The sequence below is a fragment of the Microcebus murinus genome, chromosome 8 (assembly GCF_040939455.1).
Source record: "Microcebus murinus isolate Inina chromosome 8, M.murinus_Inina_mat1.0, whole genome shotgun sequence".
In the NCBI taxonomy this organism is placed as follows: Eukaryota; Metazoa; Chordata; class Mammalia; order Primates; family Cheirogaleidae; genus Microcebus; species Microcebus murinus.
In genome coordinates, this window is record NC_134111.1 from 23,236,949 (window position 1) to 23,258,586 (window position 21,638).

At 33.6% G+C, this 21,638-nt stretch overlaps 1 protein-coding gene across 2 annotated transcripts in view; it reads right to left on the reverse strand.

Moving 5' to 3' along the window:
* The window catches only part of LRP1B (LDL receptor related protein 1B), a 1,745,675-nt gene that overhangs the window by 263,749 nt on the left and 1,460,288 nt on the right, over nucleotides 1-21,638 (reverse strand). For both annotated transcript variants that reach the window (XM_020288518.2, XM_076005497.1), the window contains exons 45-51: nucleotides 20,816-20,941; nucleotides 16,844-16,972; nucleotides 14,490-14,609; nucleotides 6,856-6,969; nucleotides 6,464-6,613; nucleotides 3,322-3,444; nucleotides 1,121-1,240 (exon numbers count right to left, since the gene is read on the reverse strand). In XM_020288518.2, the coding sequence (XP_020144107.2) occupies nucleotides 1,121-1,240; nucleotides 3,322-3,444; nucleotides 6,464-6,613; nucleotides 6,856-6,969; nucleotides 14,490-14,609; nucleotides 16,844-16,972; nucleotides 20,816-20,941 (882 nt within the window). The remainder of the gene's footprint in view (nucleotides 1-1,120; nucleotides 1,241-3,321; nucleotides 3,445-6,463; nucleotides 6,614-6,855; nucleotides 6,970-14,489; nucleotides 14,610-16,843; nucleotides 16,973-20,815; nucleotides 20,942-21,638) is intronic.

The window sequence follows — 21,638 nt, forward strand, 5'->3', positions numbered from 1 at the left end:
ATATTTATCTGTTGTATAACTCTAATTTGTTTCAGATGTGTAAATAAAAAGTAGATTTAGGTGGCTTAAACCCAAGAAAATAAATTGCCTACTTTTAGGACTATCTTGAATATCTTCAATTTTATATTATGTACAGAGAACTTGAGTTTAGCTGGAATATTATAAAATACTACCTCTGTCTGTAGGCCACAGCCCCTGAAATTGAAAAGATATGTTAAGAATCATTAATTCTATACATGCATCTTATTCTGTGACGCGGGTCCATCTCTCTTTAAAATGAGTACACCAATAGCTACCAACAAGGGCTGACGTAATGAGTAAAGGATATCTAGCTATAGGTAAATATACAGTCACATAAACAAATTCAATAGATAAATAGATAATAGACAGACATAAATAAATTAGTGAGATACCTGGCCAATTTTTATAAATATAATTTTATTAGCTTGCCTCCTTCTTTTATTCCTTAGGAAATTCAGTTACTAATTCTATTTAAGGTATTTGTTAAATATATGTGATTATCAAAAAGCAATTAACCTGGTTTTGTAGTTGGCATATAGTAAATAAATGTAGATATTTGACACGAATACCTCTAATCCTATAAAGCTGAATTTTAAAGTAGTTTATAAAGTCATATGCAATAGCCACCTTGCTTTATTTCTCACTTAAAATAATTCAGTAATAATTTTCACTATAACACACACATACACACATAAACAGCATGTGTGGCTTATGGCAGTAAAAATTAGTACACCAATTTTGGAGAATAGCTTGGTAGTACACATCAAGTGTCATTAAAAAGTTTTGATTATTTGTTTCAGTGATCTCAATCACTGATATTGACTCCAAAGAAGTCATTGAAAGCTAGAAATAAAATGTACAAAATCATCTATTATGATAATATTCAGGAAAAATCCTAAATATTGACTAAAAACTATATATATAAAAATAAAAGAATAATAGTTATTATGAAAATAATAAAAGCAGCAACATAGAAATGTATGCATAAATTTTATGTTAATTTTAATAAATTAGAAAACAAAATTATGTATATGCTCTAAAATGATAGTACATGTACAATGTTTAACAATTGATTGAGAACACAAAAGAAACTACTCACCACAAATGCTATCACTTTCATCTAATCCATCTCCACAGTCATCCTCTCCATCACAAATCCAGTGCTTAGAAATACATTTTTGTGCAGAACAAGCAAATTGATTCCAAGAGCAAGAAGAATCTAGAAAACAAACAAGAATGTTTGTTTCAGGTACAAAAGGAAAAACAAATTGATTGAGACCAGCATACAACAGATCTGAAAAAAATGAGAAAGTTCTTTCTTAGACTTTGCTAAAATCAAACATCCTATGATAAAAGAAGCTAAATTCCTTTTCTTTATGACAATTCTATAAAATTTTGACACCAGCTTGCATATTCCCCCTGTGTTTTCAGGTTATACAACTGCTTTTTCTTCAATGTGATTTTCACAGGGCTTGCCTTTGAGCTAGTCATCATGCTGGTCATCCTACCCTAAGTATAGTCTAATTGGTCATTTTTAAAAAGTATGTGGTGCACAAATATAAAATAAATATTCCAGGGGTGGTCTAGTCATCCTTTTTAATTTTTAATCTACTTTTGAATGAAAAGAGAAAAGATTAAATCCAAAGCAAAGTGATAAAATGGTGGACTGACCAGCAGATACGTTTGTTTTTAAAGGTAAGGTGACTAAGGAGGTTTCAGTTTGATGACAAGCCAACAGTTTCATACCTATACATACTTACATGTTAATGTTTTTGTATTGCTCCCTTGAAAACACTTGAGTTTGTTATACCTACTAATAGCACCCAAATTAATTAGCATAGTGAGTGATTTTTTTTTATTGACAGGTTGAGTATTTATAATAATAGCATACTCCATTTATTTATTTCCAGTGCCAACTTTGTGATTGCCACCTCCTCCTCCAGCTGCCCTCTCCACCCAGCATATTTATGACCAGAAAACATGCAAAAGTAAAACCCTCCCAAATGTATGCACACAAAATATAAATTATTATAAAGATAACAATTTTGGTTTATAATAGAAAACCTGTGAAAAGAGAGAAATTTGGAAAACTGGAGTCTGGAAAAATAAAATTAAAGAAGATACATTCATATAATGGCTCCCTGTTTAGAAACTATGAATCCACTCAAACTACTTTTGAAGTTCTCTGTTAGTCTTGTTCAGAATCTGGCTCTAATGTAAAGATATATGGCATCTTAATCAAACAAGATGCACCTTCACATTTCATGATGACATTTACTTTTAGGAGAGTGACATTTCATGGAAGATCCATCTTTAATCTTTTTTCTACTCTGTCTGTTCACCAAAGTGTATGTTATTTGTGTTAAAAGAAAATAGTGAATATATGCTTTGTTTTCTTATAGGATATTCCCTTGGACTATAAATCATAAAATCCATAAATTTAATAAAGTAAATTTTAAAAAGTGTTCTTACCTTGACAACAAAATATGAAATAAAATATATGCACACAGAAATTAGGAGATAGGGGGTGAAGAGCTTAAAGAGGTAGAAATTTAGGTATATTATTAAGTTATACAAGTAATTAACAGAAAATTTTAGAATAATGATATTCAGTCAGCTCTCCAAATCCACAGGCTTCATCCATGGATTCAACCAACACAGATCAAAAATATTCAAAAAGTAAAATAAACTAAAAAATAACAATACAACAAAAAGATACAAATAAAAAACTAATACAGTATAATAACTATTTACATAGCATTTATGTTGTAATAGGTGTTACAAATAATTGAGAGATACTTTAAAGTAAAAAGAAAGATAAGTAAATACTAGGCCATTTTATGCAAGGGACATCAGCATCCATGGATTCTGGTATCCACAGGGTGTCCTAGAACCAGTCCCCTGCACAGATACCAGGGGACTACTGTGATTGTCAATAGCAGGTTGGAGAGTATAACAAGCAGTGTGTGCCAAATCCTTATTTTCATAGCATAAAGTAAATATATTAATAACTACCTAAAGTGAATAAATCTGGAAATGAAAGTATATCATTTAGATTGTTGGAAGTAACAACTCAACAAATACAGAAAAGATGAAAAGAAAAGGCCAGGACAGAAGATTGTTATTCTTCATTATAAGATCTTCTGTTTTAATTTTTTTTTACCATTTTTATTATATAATAAAAATGAAAATTGATGTGAAATTCATTAGCAATATTTTTATAAAATCCATACATAATAAAAGGCCAGCATGTAAATAATAATACAGTTTATAGAGCTAAAGTAAGATACAACATCTCACCACAGTGAAATTCGTCAAGTCCATCCTCACAATCTTTCTGACCATCGCATAGCCAGGTATTCAAAATGCATCTTCCGCTAGGACAACCAAAATAATTTTCTTCACATTTGTGTTTGCTTTGAACTGTGACAAAATATAGAATGTAATGTCAAAAATTTAATTAATCTTAGACTTTTGCATTATAGGTAGGTAAAGCACTAATAGTCCTTGAACCAGAACAAATAAATAACAGGCAAACTTAAGTAAAAAGCAGAGATGTTCTCCTCAAGAATGTCAAAGTGGTTGAAAACCAAGGAAAGACTAAGAAACTGTCATAGGGCAGAGGAGACCCAAGAGACATAATCAAATCAAATGCAGGATTGAATCCTAAAACAGAAAGGAGATACTAATAGGAAAATTGGTTAAATCACAATGGTGTGGCATTTAGTTAATAAAAATAAAATAAAGTAAAATAATTGAAATGTCTCTAAAGTGAGTGAGCCTAACACCAAATAATCATATTTAGGTAGAAGATATGATTTCCATATTTATAACAAAAACAGAATAACAAAATTACAACATTGATAGATATTTGGTGAAAAAGTGTAGATTTACTGTTCAGGATTTAAACAATTCCCTATTCTAAAGAAGAAAAACAGGTTACAATGAAATCTCTAAAATTATTATATCTTGTAGAAATATCAAATGAATAAAAAGTGTATTATGTAAAATTATTTTCTCAGTTATATATATTTTAAATTATGAAGTATTATTATAACCTCCAAGAGTGTGTATAAAATACTGTATTTTTTTTTTTTTTACTAGATGGCATCTGCCTCCTTGCACCTTACGGCTAACATGGTTTCAGATTGATTGGCCCATTCCTAATCAGGAAGTAAGCCCTAGCCTATACATGACAATCACACTATAATGGCCCATTATAAATATTTTAAGACAATAAAAATTATCCTCATTTCATTTTCTAAATGTCAATGTAGATCTAATTAAAGATGAAAATACATTTTTTGAGTAAATTCACCATTAGACCAAAAAGGTTTTGTTGTTTTTTTTTGTTTAATTTGTGACACAGGGTCATGCTCTGCCATCGAAGCTGGAGCACAGTGGTGTGATTATAGCTCACTGCAGCCTCAAACTACTGGGCTCAACCTATCCTCCTGCCTTAGCCTTTCAAGTAGCTGGGACTACAGCAGTGCACCACCACACACTGCTAATTTATTTTTTCTATGTAGAGACTGTATCTTGCTATGTTGCCCAGGCTGGTCTTTAACTCCTGGCCTCAAGTGATCATCCCATCTTGGCCTCCCAAAGTGCAGGAATTACAGCCGTGAGCCCTCATGCCCAGCCTAAACTAAAAATTTTTGAATGTGCTTCACGTCTAAGTTCTTCTTGGGCTTTTGCATCGATATAACCTAAATTATTTACACTAACTCATATCTGGTTTCTTGTTTGTCTGTCCAACTGTCTCATATGCCTGCATGAGTGTTCCTTGCCTTCTTACCCAATATAAGAATCTCAGTTCTCTATGTGTGCAGTCTATATTATCTGGAAAAGGGTAAACAAATCTGAAAAACGGAAAGAATGTGTTGTTGCCAAAAGAACATTGGACTAAGAATCTCAACACCCAGTTTCCATGAGTTTAAAACAATGTTTAAAAATATTTTATATAATTAAAAATATAGTAACTATTTTTTTTTCAATGTGAAAGAACTTCAGTGAGCTATAGTCAAAGGTCTCTAGAGAAGAAGCTCTCCACTTTCTCTGAGGCTGCAGCTAGGCTCTTAAAACCAAGAAGGAACAAAAATGACATCACATAATGTTACACATCATTGAGCACAAAAGGATGGGATCTGCTATTGCCAAATTTAGTGATAGATCAAGAATGTTTAAGAATATCAGTTTTACCTAGTAAATTATGTGAGAGAGTGTATGTGTGTGAGAGAGAGAGAGGCAGGGAGAGAGAACTGGTGTGTAAAATATCTATCAATCTAATGTCTTAAAATATTTAAAAAATTACTGAATATCAACTAAACATGAAAAAATGCATGTAGCAGTAGGGTGGAAGAGGCAAACAGCATTATAAGAACAAATTTTTTTTTTTTTTTTTTTGAGACAGAGTCTCGCTTTCTTGCCTAGGCTAGTGTGAGTGCCGTGGCGTCAGCCTAGCTCACAGCAACCTCAAACTCCTGGGCTCAAGCAATCCTACTGCCTCAGCCTCCCGAGTTGCTGGGACTACAGGCACGAGCCACCATGCCCGGCTAATTTTTTTTTATATATGTATATATATATTAGTTGGCCAATTGATTTCTTTCTATTTTTATAGTAAAGACGGGGTCTCGCTCAGGCTGGTTTTGAACTCCTGACCTTGAGCAATCCGCCCGCCTCGGCCTCCCAGAGTGCTAGGATTACAAGCGTGAGCCACCGCGCCCGGCCTATAAGAACAAATTTAATAGTGTCCTATATGTCATATCTATTTCCTGTTATACACAATTAACACCTTTTTTTTCTGATTTTATTTTTATTTCAGTATCCTCAAAGTGACCTTTGCTGGAAGGCATTCTTGTAAGAATGCAGATGACACTTTTCAGAGTCCATGTTAGAAAGATGATTAACAGTCAGATATAAATTTATCTGTCTAACCTTGATCCAATAATAATAATAACTATGACCCAAACTACTATGCCAAAAGATTGTGTAAGGTGCATTAAACAGCCTAACGTATAAACACCAGCTGCATAGTAACTCTGAGGAAAGCCAGAAATGAGAAACATAGTCTCTGTCTATGAAGTTATTTCCATGTATGTAAGACTTCTGTTGAAGCTTTATAAATTACACATCTTAAAAACTTAATCATCAATTTTAAAAGGGCTAAAGGTGAACAGAACATGAAAAAATTGATCCAAATTTAGCACAGATTTCTTGATTATAATTTCATAAATTCATTTATCAATGATCAAGTGGTATGTATAGAACAGGTTGATAACTTTTTAGTTTATATCATTTATATTTTAATCTAAATAATTGAATATTAAGAATAAAAATAAACAAATTTATTATGTACAACTAACTAGCCTATAAATCTTCAAGGCAAAACCTGTTTCTTGTTTGTTTGTTTGTTTGCTTGCTTGCTTGTTTCTAGAATTACCTGGACATTTTAATTCATCTGAGTAGTCTCCACAGTCATTAGACCCATCGCATATCCAGGTTGGCAGAACACACAGTGAGGTAGAATTACAGCTTATGAACCCTGTGGTTTTCACTCCAAGTTTATAAAAATGTGTGCAGTCTGTATTATCTAGAAACAGGTAAACAGAAAAGTGAAAAATACCTCATTTGCAAGGATTATGAGCCTTCTATGTAGGTCATAGAGACAAGAAAAGTTAACTTCATTTGAAGAAGTAAATATGCAATTATCTTACACAACAGGGGTTAATTACATATTAGTTCTGGACAAGGTTCAGTAAGAAGTTGGACAGTGTTCAATGCAGTGCCAAGGTGCCCATGCATGAACAGACAAAATGTAGTGAAATATCTTACTGCAGTTCTTTTCATCTGAAGCATCTGCACAATCTATGTTCTGGTTGCATCGTGCTGATCTTGGAATGCAAGTCCCATCTGCACAGCGGAACTCAACAGTAGCACAGGTTGAAACTAGAAAAACAGGTAAATAAATAAATGGATAGATGGGATAGAAAATGACCCCTTGCTTTTACATCTTGAGTATTTTAATTAGTTCATATATTTTTGTTTGGTTTTGCTTTTGTAGCCCTGGGAAGTCAATCTTGACCCTTGGCTTCCACACACAAGCTTGGATTAGATGCTTCTTACATATCTTCCCTAACACATAATTCTTCTGGCTGTTGTGACATTTATCATACTGCATTGCAACTTCCTGTTTATCTACCAGAAGACTCACTAAATATAAATTCCATGAAAGCAGAGACTGCGCCTTATTCACCATGTTCACCATGGTAATACTACTCTAGCACTGAGCCAACACTTAAAAAAAGTTGCTGAAAATTCCCTCTCTTTACAACTTCAGGGTACAAAGTTATGACACTAGGCAAATGCCCAATCAAATGCCTACTGGAAAATACCAATCTGTTTGCCAAGAAGAAATAGAGCCTTCCCTGCTATGATAGAGAAAGACAGAGATAGAGAGAGAGGGGAAGGGAGGGAAAACAGCATTTGCTTTGTTTCTCAGAGGGAACAGCTAAACACTACTAGAAAGTCCTTTATGCTATGACATACTCCTTTACATGGCCATATCATTAACATTTGGTATAGGAAATATGGATGCCTCATGTCAGAAACATATAAACATGACATCTCTTATTGTTATGAAAGTATTGCTTTCCAATTCCCTGCTCTGCTTAGATGAAAATCAGTGTCAAATGCTACTGTCATCATATACACTTGTATAAAATATCTTATTCTTAATCATACATTCCTAAGTTGCTTACCCATTCATAACCAAATAATTGTTTGTAGTAATGTGTTGCGAACAGGTGCACGGTATGCTATGCATGTTAATTTAATTTAGGTGTGATTTTTTTTAATTCCAAATTCAAATTTCCAGAGGTTTATTACAGTAACGTACAACCTGAAGGGCTCTTTGATTATGCCACTTTTACTAGTGTTGATATTTTTAAAAGCCTATTTAATTATAAATAGAAATTATATCAATTGTAAATGGTTAAAATGCTATCTTAAAATATGCAAATTTTACTCAAGGGTATGTATGTCATTTGTATTTCATAATGTACTGTTCTTATTATATTTAATCGTATCTTGAAATTGCATACTTATTTGTGCTTCAATGATGATTAGAATAGATGTTTTATTTACAACTTGCAATTATAATTGCTTCACTTTTTTTCATTAAAAATAACATCTTAGCATGTGAAACAGATAATGCTATTATGAGTAGAGATAAATGCATTGTTCTAAAACAAAACAAAATAGATTTTATTTTAAAAGAGCAAAATCTCTTCTATATTTTTATATTACATTTAATAATCAATTTTAATGGAAACAATAAATGTGGCATATATCATAAAAGATAATCATGTCAATCATTTCCATTTTGTTTTTGACTTCACTATCTATTAGCAATGTCTATTAACTTAGTTCTGAGAGATTGTTTATAATCTTTTTATTTAGAAGACTGCAAAACAACACTTTAGATAGTTGTAATATTCCTAGGCAAGCCTTCAAAGGTTTATCTCACAATGCACTTGGAGTTCTACCTTACAGTATACTTGAACTTAGAGTTTAGGATGCCAGGAAGATCCCAATGGGGAGAACTGAAACCGATTCCACCATCACCATCTCCCTCTGAGCATCTACAGAGAATCCTCTGTGTAGGTGGCAGAAAGTCCACCTGAATGAATAACAGTGGCAGGGAAGATGAAGAGGAAAATATGACTTCATGAACATGGGGGATGGCATTTCAGACTGCTAATAAAAGTGGAGATTCGGGGATTTCACAGCAATGAAATTTCAAAAATAGTATCAGAAGATCTGAGGTGGCAGAGGGAGTAAAGAATAACTTGTGAGAAGAGTGGAAAGGTGGGGCAAGGAGAACACAATTTTAGATTGAATTCTAGATAGAAGAAAGAAATGAAAAGAGGAACTCCAACTAGATGAGAAGAAACTTTAACTTTGAAGTTGAGCAGAGTGGTTAGGAGATACTAATTAAAAGAAAGTCTTGGGAAAAGAGATCGGGAGAATGCGATAGAGAGTAGAAAATTTGCAGGATGTATTTATTTCTCCCATTCCCCAAGTAATAAATTTTGGTAAAGAGGGTGAGGCTGGCTCATTAGAGTGTGTGAGATGTACAAATAAGGAACAGATCATCCCTTTATACCTGGTCCTGTCGCCACAGATTCCATGCTTGATTTAGAGTTTGAGAACTGCCCGAGGGTTGAATAGCGCGATGAGTGGTGATGTAATTGAACATATTAAGTAGTTGCAGAATTTTGTAATCAGTGGAGATGAGGTGATTGTGGGAATTAATATCGCCTACATTTGTAGGAAAGGCATGAGAGTCCTGTGATAACAGAAATCCTTAGAAATAGCAGGAATTTCATTAAATAAGTAAATAAAGTCTCTTCTGCCAAAATCTCTTTCTCTCTTTTGCCTCAACTATATTCCTTCTTTACTTGGTTTTGGTCAGTCAAGCGTTGAAACTTGTTTTAACTTTAGGGTTATTTTTGAGGAAGAAAGATACTAGAATTTCTAATTTGTCGAGTGAATATGAAAGTTTTCTGACAATTTTTCCTCAGGCTAAAAGTCCTGATAAAGAGAGAAAATAAAATATTATAGTCCAAATAAATATAAGCCAAGGGAAAAATGCTAGACTTTTCCCTCTAGATAGTCCAAAAGAAAAAATAAGTCTACAAGTGTGAGTGAAAACATACCACAGCCACACCAGGAATAGCAATGAGATACTACAAAGGAAGAAGATCAGACGGGGATTGCTGATCAAAAGTAGTAGCAAGAGAGAAAGCAAAGCCACCCTCTTCTTCCTATACTTTCTTAATTTTACCATTTCTTCCACTTTCTTCTTAGCATACCAATGAAAATATTTAATGAGATATGAACGCTATTGAGATCAATTGGTCTCTCTGTGGTTCTTAGGATTTTTCTTATAGATAACCTAAGTCAATTCTCTCTTCCAACTCCCCTTACCCAACATGTGGCAGAGGGAAGCTGACAAGGAAAAAAAAAAAAAACAACATTAAATTTACTGTCATACCTTTCTTCCAAAGTTTACTTTCAAGCCATATCTTTTATTAATTATTTAATTTACTGCTTAGGTTCTAAGGGTATGCAAACTCAAAAGAAATGATGATTTCTTTTCTAGCCATGTTTATCCTTTTCCTTTAGCTTGTTGTTTGTGGAGTCATTCAATGTTTTTCTATGAACTTAGGGAAAAAACTAAACCCCAGTTCCCTTTCTTTTAGGATGCCTCAAAACCACTAACTCCCCAGTCTACTTAAGGGTATTCTGGTGACCCAAAGAAGTTCATGTACTTCCCAAGGGGAGCAATTTATATTCATCTCAATAGGAAAGGAGCTATATCATGCACTCTTCCCAAATCTATTCACTCAACCTGTCACACAACCAGAAGGGGAATGTAAAATGACAAACCTTAGGAACAACTCCTCATGCCCCACCCCCCCATAGCCTGACATCTAAAGTTCTGAAAGATCTATAAAGGGGCTATAATCTATATATAGATTTATTTTTACATATATAATCTATATATAGATTTATTTATCTATAAATAAAAAATGGTGGGGATTGGGAATTGTTCTTTTCCATCAGAAGAAAACAAAAATAATTCCATTTCCACTCTGTAAATAGACTCTCTGCCTTTGTGGAATTAAAAAAAAATCATAGTAATAATTACTATTGACATCTAAATTAAACAAGGAAAAGAATAATAGCACTTCAAATAATTTACAGGTAGTACCTGTAAATTACTCTTACCACAGAATTATCAAAATCCCCCTGTATATATTGACTTCTAATCATACTACATTACTTTTGTATATTTTGTTTTATTTTGATTCAAAAGTAATGGGTGATTTGTGCGTGCATATATATGCAACAAAGCACTGACTACAAAAACAGAGAATGAGTAACTAGAAGAAAAGTTTTGCAGAGAGAACTCTTATCCATTCTTCCTGAGCCTTACATATTCCTTTCCTTCCTCATTTTTTATTTTATAAGTGAGCTTGTTTGGTAGATGCACATTTGAATAATATCAGTCTTACCTGAAAGCCTGACTTATAAAAAATGGACCCAGAAAAGCCTTCCCCCTGTCGCTTGAAACATGCCCTATAAGTGAATAAACTTAAATTGAGAGACAAATCAATTGTGCCTAAGGTGTGCCTAAGATGAGTAATGTTTCATCTAAAAAGCAACCCATTTGTTTATCCTAAAAGAGCTAGTCCATAATGAAATTCATTAATTTTGAGTTAGTAGTAAAGTTTCTGCTTATTTTTTTCTTGAGCAATTTTAATTTCAAATGTCCTGTATTATACAGGAAAACTTTGAGGCGTAGGCTTTATTTGTTTATTTCTAAAATATCCAACTGCTATACTTCTACATTACTATTATTATCACAAAAGAAAGGTCATGAAGAAAGGTAATTCCAAAATGCACTATTCTGTGCCCAAGAATGTGGCTGAGATAGTTATAATACAAAAATCAAGAGTTTAGATTAAAAGAGGCAAATAACATTTTGAGTTATTTTTATTGTTATTAATCAGCGAGTACTGATATCACTAGGCAGAATAAATCTGACTATATTTTTTGGAAGACTTACTGCTTCAACCAGCCACATAAGAATTTAATAAACACCTATCATGTACTAGGTATTACATTTCATAACCCCAAACACACTAATTTATTTACCACTTTTGAAAACATACTTTCATTTTCTGAGAAAACTCATAGTAACTTATTAACTTCCCATGGTTCTTTTTGATGAATTTTGCTTTAAAATCTACTTTCTATATTTATTGTTCAGATCCTGCGCATTCTAGCTTGATATTTTTACTTTAAAACTGGTTTAGTGCTTTTATTATATTCTCCTCACCTGCTTTCAAATAACTGATAAAACATGCCCACATCTTGTTCTTCCTCTAGTTTCCTTCCCTCCTTTCTTCCAAATGCTAATTCATTTTCCTCCACCTACTCCCAGTATCTTACTACATTTTGCCATTTCTAATCTCTCATAGGGGACTTAATCTGCAAATGTACTTGACTCTTCCTAAACTATAGTGTCAACCTTAGATGGTAATCTACCCAGGTGTCTCCCCAAAGTCATACAGTCTAAAATGGCATAGTCACTACCCAACCTTCTGTATAGCTACACAATAGTTTGCTTGCATTCTGTCCTCTTTCTGAACTCTGCATAGCCATCTCATTGCAGCTATACTTCATACCTTTCCTTTACCATCAATATTTTCCCAAAACAATCTACATTCACTGTCTTTACTCCTTTACCATCCATTTTCTGCCTTAACCCAATGTGACCTGGCTTTCCCCTACCACTCATTCTGTAAATTGATTCTCATGAAGGTAATCCAAAGATTATCTCCTATTTGCCAAGTACACTGGACACCTCCAGTCCATGTCTGCCCTCTTGTCCTTTCTGAAACATTTTAAAGTGCTGAATGATCCCCCTTTCTTGAAAAAACGATTACTTGTGGGGATCCTTCTATTAGTCCTGTTTTAGTATTTTTAATTAGTAATCAAATTTTCCTTTTTGTACAAGTGTTTTTAACTTTTTATTTCAAGTAATTCTGATGCACTCTTTTAAAGCACATATTATTCCATATATCTTCTCTAGGCTTCTTTCTCCTTAATGCATCCAAAATCAATAGTTCTGGTCTAAACCTCAATTCCAGCTTTCTGTGTACATGCATGTGAAACAGCTCCATTTGGACATCTACAAGTGCTTTAACCTAAGAATGCAAAATGCCCTTATTATCTTATCCCCATTCCCATACAAACAAAAGGCCTACAAAAGTAAATAAATAAAATAAAGAAAAAATAAGTTGAAAACAGGTCAAAACATTCCCACAAAACTACTCTGTCCTTCCCCAGGCTTTCTCTATGTTATTATCCAAGAAGACATCTTATGCTATCTTTTAAATGTTATATCTATCTTACTCCCCTTCACGCCTAGCTTTAGCTGCTGTAGTTATTGTAGGTTTCATTCACACTTTTTGTCTTTTTTTTATTTTTTGAAATGTAAATTTGATTATATTTTGTTTGCTTTAAACCTCCAGAGACTTTCTGGCAACAGCAAGATAAAGTCTGTGTTCCTTAACATGGCACAAGATACACGTTTATCTCCTGGCTCCTTGCTCTAACTTGTCTCATTGTTTTTAGCACTCCCCTATGTGCAATCTAGCCCTAACTGTATCGAATACTTGCAGTTTTCAATATGGTCCCTCTACTTGGAATTCTCTTCTTATTTATGCTAGAAGATTCAGCTCAAATTTGATACAGTCTATGAAACTTTTGAGGATACTTCCAAGCCAGAAATTTAAAAAATGGTGTTCTCATGGGTGCAACCACAGCATCTTAGATATATCTTCATCTGTTTGCATGACTGTTTCTCAGAGTTTGAACTCTGAGGGCAGACACGTGTTTCATTAGTTTTGTGTCTTAGCCCTTAATGCACTGCACTCAATAAAGTGCGGGCAATGAATGGGAAGTATTTTTAAGGAAACTTGCTTTGAAAATATCTGTTGGATCCATATTTTAGAAGGCCTTCACTGTCATACTAAAAACTGTTCATTTGTTCTGCAAACATTGGTATTCCATTAGTGGTTCTTTACCAGAGCAGTGATTTAAAAAAAAAAAAAAAAGGTTAATGCTTACATATCATTCATTATATGCCAAGTACTATTCTAAGCTTATTTAATATTAATATTATCATTTAATTATTTTTTCTATTTTGCAATTTGGGAAACAGAGACACAGACACTAGTTAAGTGCCTTATTTAAATTTAGACAGTAAGTGCTGGGATGGAGGTTCTAATCTAGGCAGGCTAGCTTGATAGTCTGTCCCAGTAGTTATTGTGGGAAAATGTTAAACAGTTATTAGCATGACTAAGAATATACAGATAAATGGCAAAAATATAGGCATGGAAACAGGTAAATGGATCCTCTGTAAATTGAGGCTTAAGTGGATTGCCATTAAAGATATTAAAAAGAATTGGAAGATTCGTTGGGAATACAGGAAGGAGGGAATCAAGGATAACACCAAGGTTTCCTGCCCAGTGGTTAGGGAAATGAAATCATGGATAAAACAGAGAATTAAGGAATGAAGGGGTACATTTTTTGGGGCACCAAATTCAATATTACACATTCTGGTAGAAATATCAAAAAAACAAGGGAGATAGATGGAGACATGAGAAATTACAAGACTTTCAAAGTGAGCAAAGGAGTAGAAACCAGAAACAGAGAACATAGTCATAACTTTCAATTGACTTTCATAATTCAACTCCAGCAGCATTTGCCAAAGTATAGTCCATAGATGTTACTGGGTGTTATATACTGCAGTGCCCTCAGAAACAAACTTTGGAAAAGTTCAGGAGAAATTAGCGCAGCAATACTCCTAGGCTGCTGCTGCAAGTATTTACCTTTACAGTCTAATTCATCAGAGTTGTCGCCACAGTCATTTTCGCCATCACATAACTTGCCATGAGGAATGCAACGACGATTGTAGCAGGGCTTGAAACCTCTTCGACAGCTTCTGTTTTCTTATAAATAAAAGTAGAAACTCATAATTGGAGATCATAGAGAAATATTTTTACAAAAGTAAAATCACAGACAGAATTTCACTCATAAAGACTGGATTATGGACCTATAAAACAAGTGCTGTGTGGTATAAAAGCTCTGGGTTAAAATATTCATATATTATTAAGGAGTAGTTCTTTCAGTAAAGCCCCTTTTTGACTTACTGTTTTAACTATAGTGATTCACATCTGGAGATCTTTTCAAGTGGGACCCACATGATTGTTTCTGACACTCTGTCAAGTGGCACAGGAATAAACATACATCACATAATTACTTCTGAAGAAATAAATTTCTACCTAAAGAGTAAAAAGCACACTCCAACATGCATCTCCTATCTGCTCTGCATTTATCTGCAAGGATTTTGTAACAAGAAGACAAAAGCAGCAAAACATACATTCTGAATCAGTGTATCAAAGAATCACCTAAATGTCAATAAATTTCTCTTAAAAATTATCTTAAAATGTCTACAGAATTTCCTGAGAAGAAGAATTGCCATCTGAATTCTATTTACTTCATTGACTGTCTTTTGACATTCTCTAATCTGGGACACAAATTACCACTTACGATAATAACAGCTGCTGTTCATGGAATGCCAGCTTTGTGCCAGGCTCTATATTGGGTACATGTAAATATGCACTTGCTTATTTAATGCTCTCAACCACTGTTAAAGCTAGTCATTTTGTAGTAGGCAACTAAAACATAGAGAAGTAAGTCACAGTACTCACACTAGTCACACACAAGTAGGTTTGAGAACAAAGGATTGACCCCATGTGTGATTCCAAAGCCCAAGCTCGATACCTAGGGTTGGCAAATATAGTCCCAAAGTAAAATCTAGCCTGTGAGCCTGTTTTTGTATGACTATTGAGCTAAGAATTATTTTAAAAAATTTAAAGGATAGTAAACAATGAAAAATAGAGGATACTTAACAGAGAGCATATATGGCCCACAAAACCTACATATTTACTAGCTGAACCTTTGCAGAAAAAGTTTGTTAACCCTGTTCTACATGAATATCATCTTACTACAATGAAAATAAATATATGAAATATATTCTTAAGCCAGTTCATAGTAAATGCAAATTTGTAAGCTGATTCCCATAACATTTTTATATGCTTTAATGTTTTAATATTGTGCAGAATATGGTCATTCATTAAAGTAAGTATGATATTTGAGGTAAATTCCCTAGGATATTGGTTACAGATCAATCATGGACAAATTATATTTGGCTGTCATTTTATTTGAGAGTGTGCTCTTCTGTAATGTAAAAGAATGAGAAAACTATCTGTGGATTTCCCAAACTCCATCTTCCTCTTGTTTAAACTTTTCTTTGATTATTTAGGTGCAATTATTACCTCCATATTAGAACAAAGGAGAAAAGTAGAAATGAAAGGTAGAAGTTCCATATATAGATTCCTAAATTTTGCATAGTACACAATCCCAATGCTATTGGATGTGTAGAATAAAAAATAAATCAGACTAATTTTTTAAAAATCTGGATCAATTGTACAGTAACTATTAATGACTACACAAAGACAAATTTCCAAGAAAACTGTTGCTGTAATAAAGGTAAATATCAGTTGCTTACTAGGGTAGAAAAGCCAATCTCTATTCCTGAGAGAGAGGCAGAGGTTGACTATCACCTGATGCCACCAATAGAGACACAGCTGGTGGAATTTCACGCTTGGTGGGGACCATGGCTAAAGTAGTCAGCCTTTGTACGAAAGGACACTAGCCCCCATGCTAATCCTAGAGGCAGAAATAGAATGAGCAAGACTTTGATATCAACCCAACTACATATCATTGACTGTTAGTGTACTTTAGCTGCAAAGTAAGCCTGCATTGTCCACAAATCACTGATGTTTCTGATTTACATTTTAAGGAATGTAATCCTAAAACCTATTGCTAAAGATGAATAACCAGGCAGTTCAAAAGACAGGCTCTACTTTCTTTGAATTTGCATTCCATGGATGGCAAGCCATGAGGAAATTCTTCAATGAGTATCATAGCTGTTGGATAGGAAATAAAGTGCTTCATTTTAACACAAGCAAAGCCAAGTCAATTGCCTTAGATTTACATGCTAATGAGAGATATTGAAGAAATCATCCACATAAACCAAATGAAGACAAACAAATCAAAAACTATAAGAAGAATCAGAAACTTCTCTCTGAAATGAGCAAATCACGTATTGGACACTTACCACAGTAGAGCAGTTTTTCATCTGATTTATCCTTACAATGAGGAATGCCATCACAGGTGAGCTGATAGTCAATGCATTCACCATTTCCACATTCAAACTCCAGATAAATGTTGCAGGAGGAATTTTTAGCTAAAAGAATAAAATGGTCAATGTTTTTGTGTAGCAATCAACATTTGTTGATACCATTACAATTATTTTTCTTGATTTTAATTATAAAAATAAACTAAAATTTATGTAAATATAAAATTAAATAAAGGGAAATGGCTTGTGGCATTTTATTCATTAAAAACTAAGAAGAACATATTTTGTTGTTCTTATCCTCCCTTTGTAAATATTTTGGGAGTTGCATGGCATTACTTTTCTTTCATGCTTATTTGTGTATTTTGTTAATTATTCAGTGACTGTGTATGTGGAGGAAAAGTGTGTCTTAAATTTGGATGACTAACTATATTTATGTATCTGTCTAGCAGTCTACTTTAAAAATAAATTATAAAAAAGAGCCAATTAAATGAACTCTGTAAATAATGAAAATGTTTTTGTGTTTTTCTATGGGAATCCATCACGTTTTTTAATGTATTGAAAATTTTCAGTAATATCATACACATTTTTGAATGCTTAATGTGAAATCATCTCAGTCAAATAAATGGGCCCAAATTTTCCCCACCTCCTACTTGGTCTTTGTCCCCAACTACCTTCTGATGAAACCTATAATTCACAAGTACTGGAATTGCTAAAATCATCCTCATCAGGCCCTTGTTCTATCTATGTGTGGGAGGTACCAGAGAGCAGATCCTTTCTTCCTGCCACACATGGCCCGCACCTACTCCTAGAATGTATGGGATCTGTGGGATGAGCCGCCGGAGGACAACGGGAGGCATGTGCAACTGAGTCCAGGGACCCCAACTGAACACTACCATATTGTCTCAATATCTAAATTTCAGGATATTCATAAGAAATTAAAAGTTTAAGCCTTTTATGTGGTTTGTCCTAACTTGTAAGCACAGACCAACACCATAAAATATAAAAAAGAATCCTTTCTATAGCTAGGTTTCATCCCTGGAAAGCCAGTACATAATCGCTGTTTTGAAGGATCTCTGTTGAGGAAAATCGACTTATTTTTATTCTTACGTAATAGATTTACTAGCAAACTTTTGCAATCCAATTTTTTGGGCGTGCTGTCTGTTCGCATGTACTCACTTCACTGCTTGCCAAATCTAATTGTATTAATTATGTTGGAGGTAAATAGAATTCATTTATTTCTGCTAATATGAGAAATATACCTTAATTTTATAATTTACTATCAATCATTTAAACTTTATTTTATGAATATTCAATTAATATTATTTAAAGTTTCCACTATTTTATTATTCTTAGAATTTAATTTTAACAGAATGTCTATGTATGTATATATGTATGTATCTAAGACTTCTAATTTAACTCTTTCAATGATAGCAGCACTTTTCAAAGATTTTTATTTATTTATTTATTTATTTATTTATTTATTTGGTGCAATCTAAACTTCATTGGTCAATTGGTAGCTAAATAAGAATGTTATTTTAGAGAAAGTATCAAAAATGTAAAACCTAAAAGTATTAATAAATTTAAAAGAAAAAGTATTATAAGTAAAAAAGGGTGCTAATATTACTGGGTACAATCACCTTAGATCATGAACTCAACAAACTTCCGCCACTTACTGCAAGCCTATTGACATTCCTGACTTATTTTGTCTATTTTAAGCACATCCTATTTACTGTCTCATTTCCAATATAAAACTAATTGTCATGATGGACAATGCCATAGTTAGTGCTTTATATTCATCACATCTTTGGGAGCAAGAACAAAATTGTTCACAGATAAATATGTTTTTTATATTTAGCAAAAGCAAATACTGTATGAGCACAATTCTTATTCAGGCATATTCATTTGATGAAATAGTATTAAATCATGTTCTTTTGATGAAATATCATTAAAGTACTTTCTCTTCTTTCTAGAAATAATGGTTCATCTGTCCTCACCTTTCTAGAAATAATGGTTCATCTGTCCTCTCAATCTCTTACATGGCAATTACTTTACCTAATTATATTTGCTGTTCCTATTTCTATCATGGAGGTCAATAAAGCTAATAACATTGTGAGGAATGGAACTGCCTAATTTTTTTGTCAACAGTTATGACAACAAATGTTTTCCCTGCTTTGCCCTGAGGTAGGTGTTAGTAAATGGCCTTTCACCTCTGTAATGCTGCCATTAACATTCATGAACAGCTCTGGGTGAAATCATTCAGATGCGGACATAGATATGCCAGAAACATTCTCATTTCCCAAAGATGGATTTGACAAGGAGAAGCCAAGAGTTACTTTCCAATCTCTCTGCTGGACAAGAGGATTTCAATATGAATGCACAATGCATACAGTCTCCCTCTATCACAGTTTGTCAGGTCTGAAGAATTCAATATCACTCTATAGTTTCATATGAATAAAATTGTACTTGTTTAAAATGATAGCTTTCTGTCTGATTCGTTCTCATCAGTAGAGAGAAGCAGGTGGTTTAGTAGGGACAGTTGTATCTAATCTATTTTGCAGCAAGGACAGGCCTCTACTGTATGCAAATAAGCCTTGCTGCTCTGACTAAAGGCATTGCTTTACTACTGGCCTGCAGTGACCTATGAAAGAAACATGAGTGATTCTAATGCATGGCTAACACTCCAGGCTTACAGATGGCACCAGATCCAGACCATTACAGCTGAAACCACAAAGGCAAACTGAAAGAGGGAGTTTAAGCAATTGCTTGAGCAATTCAGAGAAGTATTAAGTGACAAAGAAATATGGGAATTTGTGGCCCAGATTATTGAAATTGGCTATCTGCATTTAAAATTCTGACCAACTGCATCATTCTCTCATTTGCTTTGGCACAGTCTTAAATAAAACATTTACCCAGTTTGCTAAGAGGTGCACTTTTGGGTTGTGGTACCAATTTGCAAAGTAAGAAGATATGTCTATTCTATTGTGTTAGCTGCAATAGTTTTCAAGACAAAGAAAATTATATCTAAATATTTGTATTCAGTTAAAGATCAGGTAAAAGAGAAGATCCTCCTGGTGCAAAAAGACTAAAAGAAGACTGAAGATGAGGGTGAAACATAAAATTATTATAGTGCAGACATACCCCACTCAGCTAATTCTCTAGAATGAAAAGATATAAGGATATAGACGAGGATAGAAAAAAATGTGAAAATTTGACATATCCTAAGAGCAAGTTCACCAATTTCCAACAGGATATTTTTCTCCCACCTTTCTTAAACACAAATTGTCTTAATGTTAAATGGAAATTAACCTTTTTATATTGCTTGTTATTTTTCATGGCAGTATTGGAACACTTGAACACTTTTTAATTTTGGAAACAGTTTTGGAAACTTAGTTGTTAATAAGTGTATATTGTAATGGTACTAATTAAAGATTGTAATGCCTTTGGGAGTTATAAACATCATGCAAGGCTGCAATGTTACATTCTTAATTAACAGTTTGGAAATGATTACAAATAAGCTGCATGAGCCATTCTCTCTCATTTACATATTGTGATGGACTGTGAATGGTTTTACTGCAAGGCTACTGATATATTGCCTGTATACAAGTTCATTTCAGCTTCAATTAATTTTGCTATTGACTGAATTCACAAAGTCGCGACTGGAAGTTTTCAAACAATCATTGTGTGTAGATACTCCTCTAGCTAGTCCAGTACCTTTCAGTCCCCAACCAGGGAGGTACAACATTTGTCACCATTTTGGTTATTATTCAGCACTTGGTGCTATAACTCAGTAGAATCATGAACTGAGTTCTTGTTCGAACTGAGAGATAAAGCAACCAAGCTTCTCATATTGGTAGAAAATTCAACTTCATGAATATACTAAAACAATTTAAGTATACATATGTGGCATTTTGAGCAGACAAGGTATATTAAAGTTCAATTCTCTTTACTTACTCACACATCTGTTGTCATCTAACAATATTCGGTCCCCTCTGCATGAACAATTCACTCTCCCATTGGGAGTTAAAAGGCACAGGTCATGGCAACCTCCATTCGATAATGCACATGGAGAAAGTTCACCTGCAATGAAGAGGCTTTATGGGTAACATTTTATATTGAATTCCTATTCTGTGTTAGGTATACATAAATAGTAAACTGTTTGACTGCCTCAATCTCTCAACATCTCATAAACAAGAAACATTCAGGACTTTAGAAAAGCTAAGTATTCCTAAAGATAAACACATTAGAAAAATATGTAACGTTAATCACCACATCTTTTTTAAAAATTTTATTTTATTTTATTTATTTCAGAATATTATGGTGGTACAAATGTTTTGGTTACACGGATAGCTTTTGTACTGCTTGAGTCAAAGTTGTAAGTGTGCCTATCACCCAGATAGTGTACATTGCACCTAATAGGTGGGATTTTATCCATTCCCCTCCACCCCTCCCACCTGCATGATTTTCATTAAGTTTTACTTCCATCTGTGCACATGAGTGCTGATCAACTAGTTCCAATTTAATAGTGAGTACATATGGTGTTTGTTTTTCCATTCGTGTGATACTTCACTTAGGAGAATGGTATCCAGTTCCATCCAGATTGTTGAAAAGGTATTAACTCATTTTTTTATGGCTAAGTGGTACCCCATGGTATACATGTACCACATTTTCATAATCCATTCATGAATTCATGGGCACGTGGGTTGATTCCACATCTTCGCAATTGTGAATTATGCTGCAATAAACATTCTAGTGTTAAGTGTCTTTTTCATAAAAT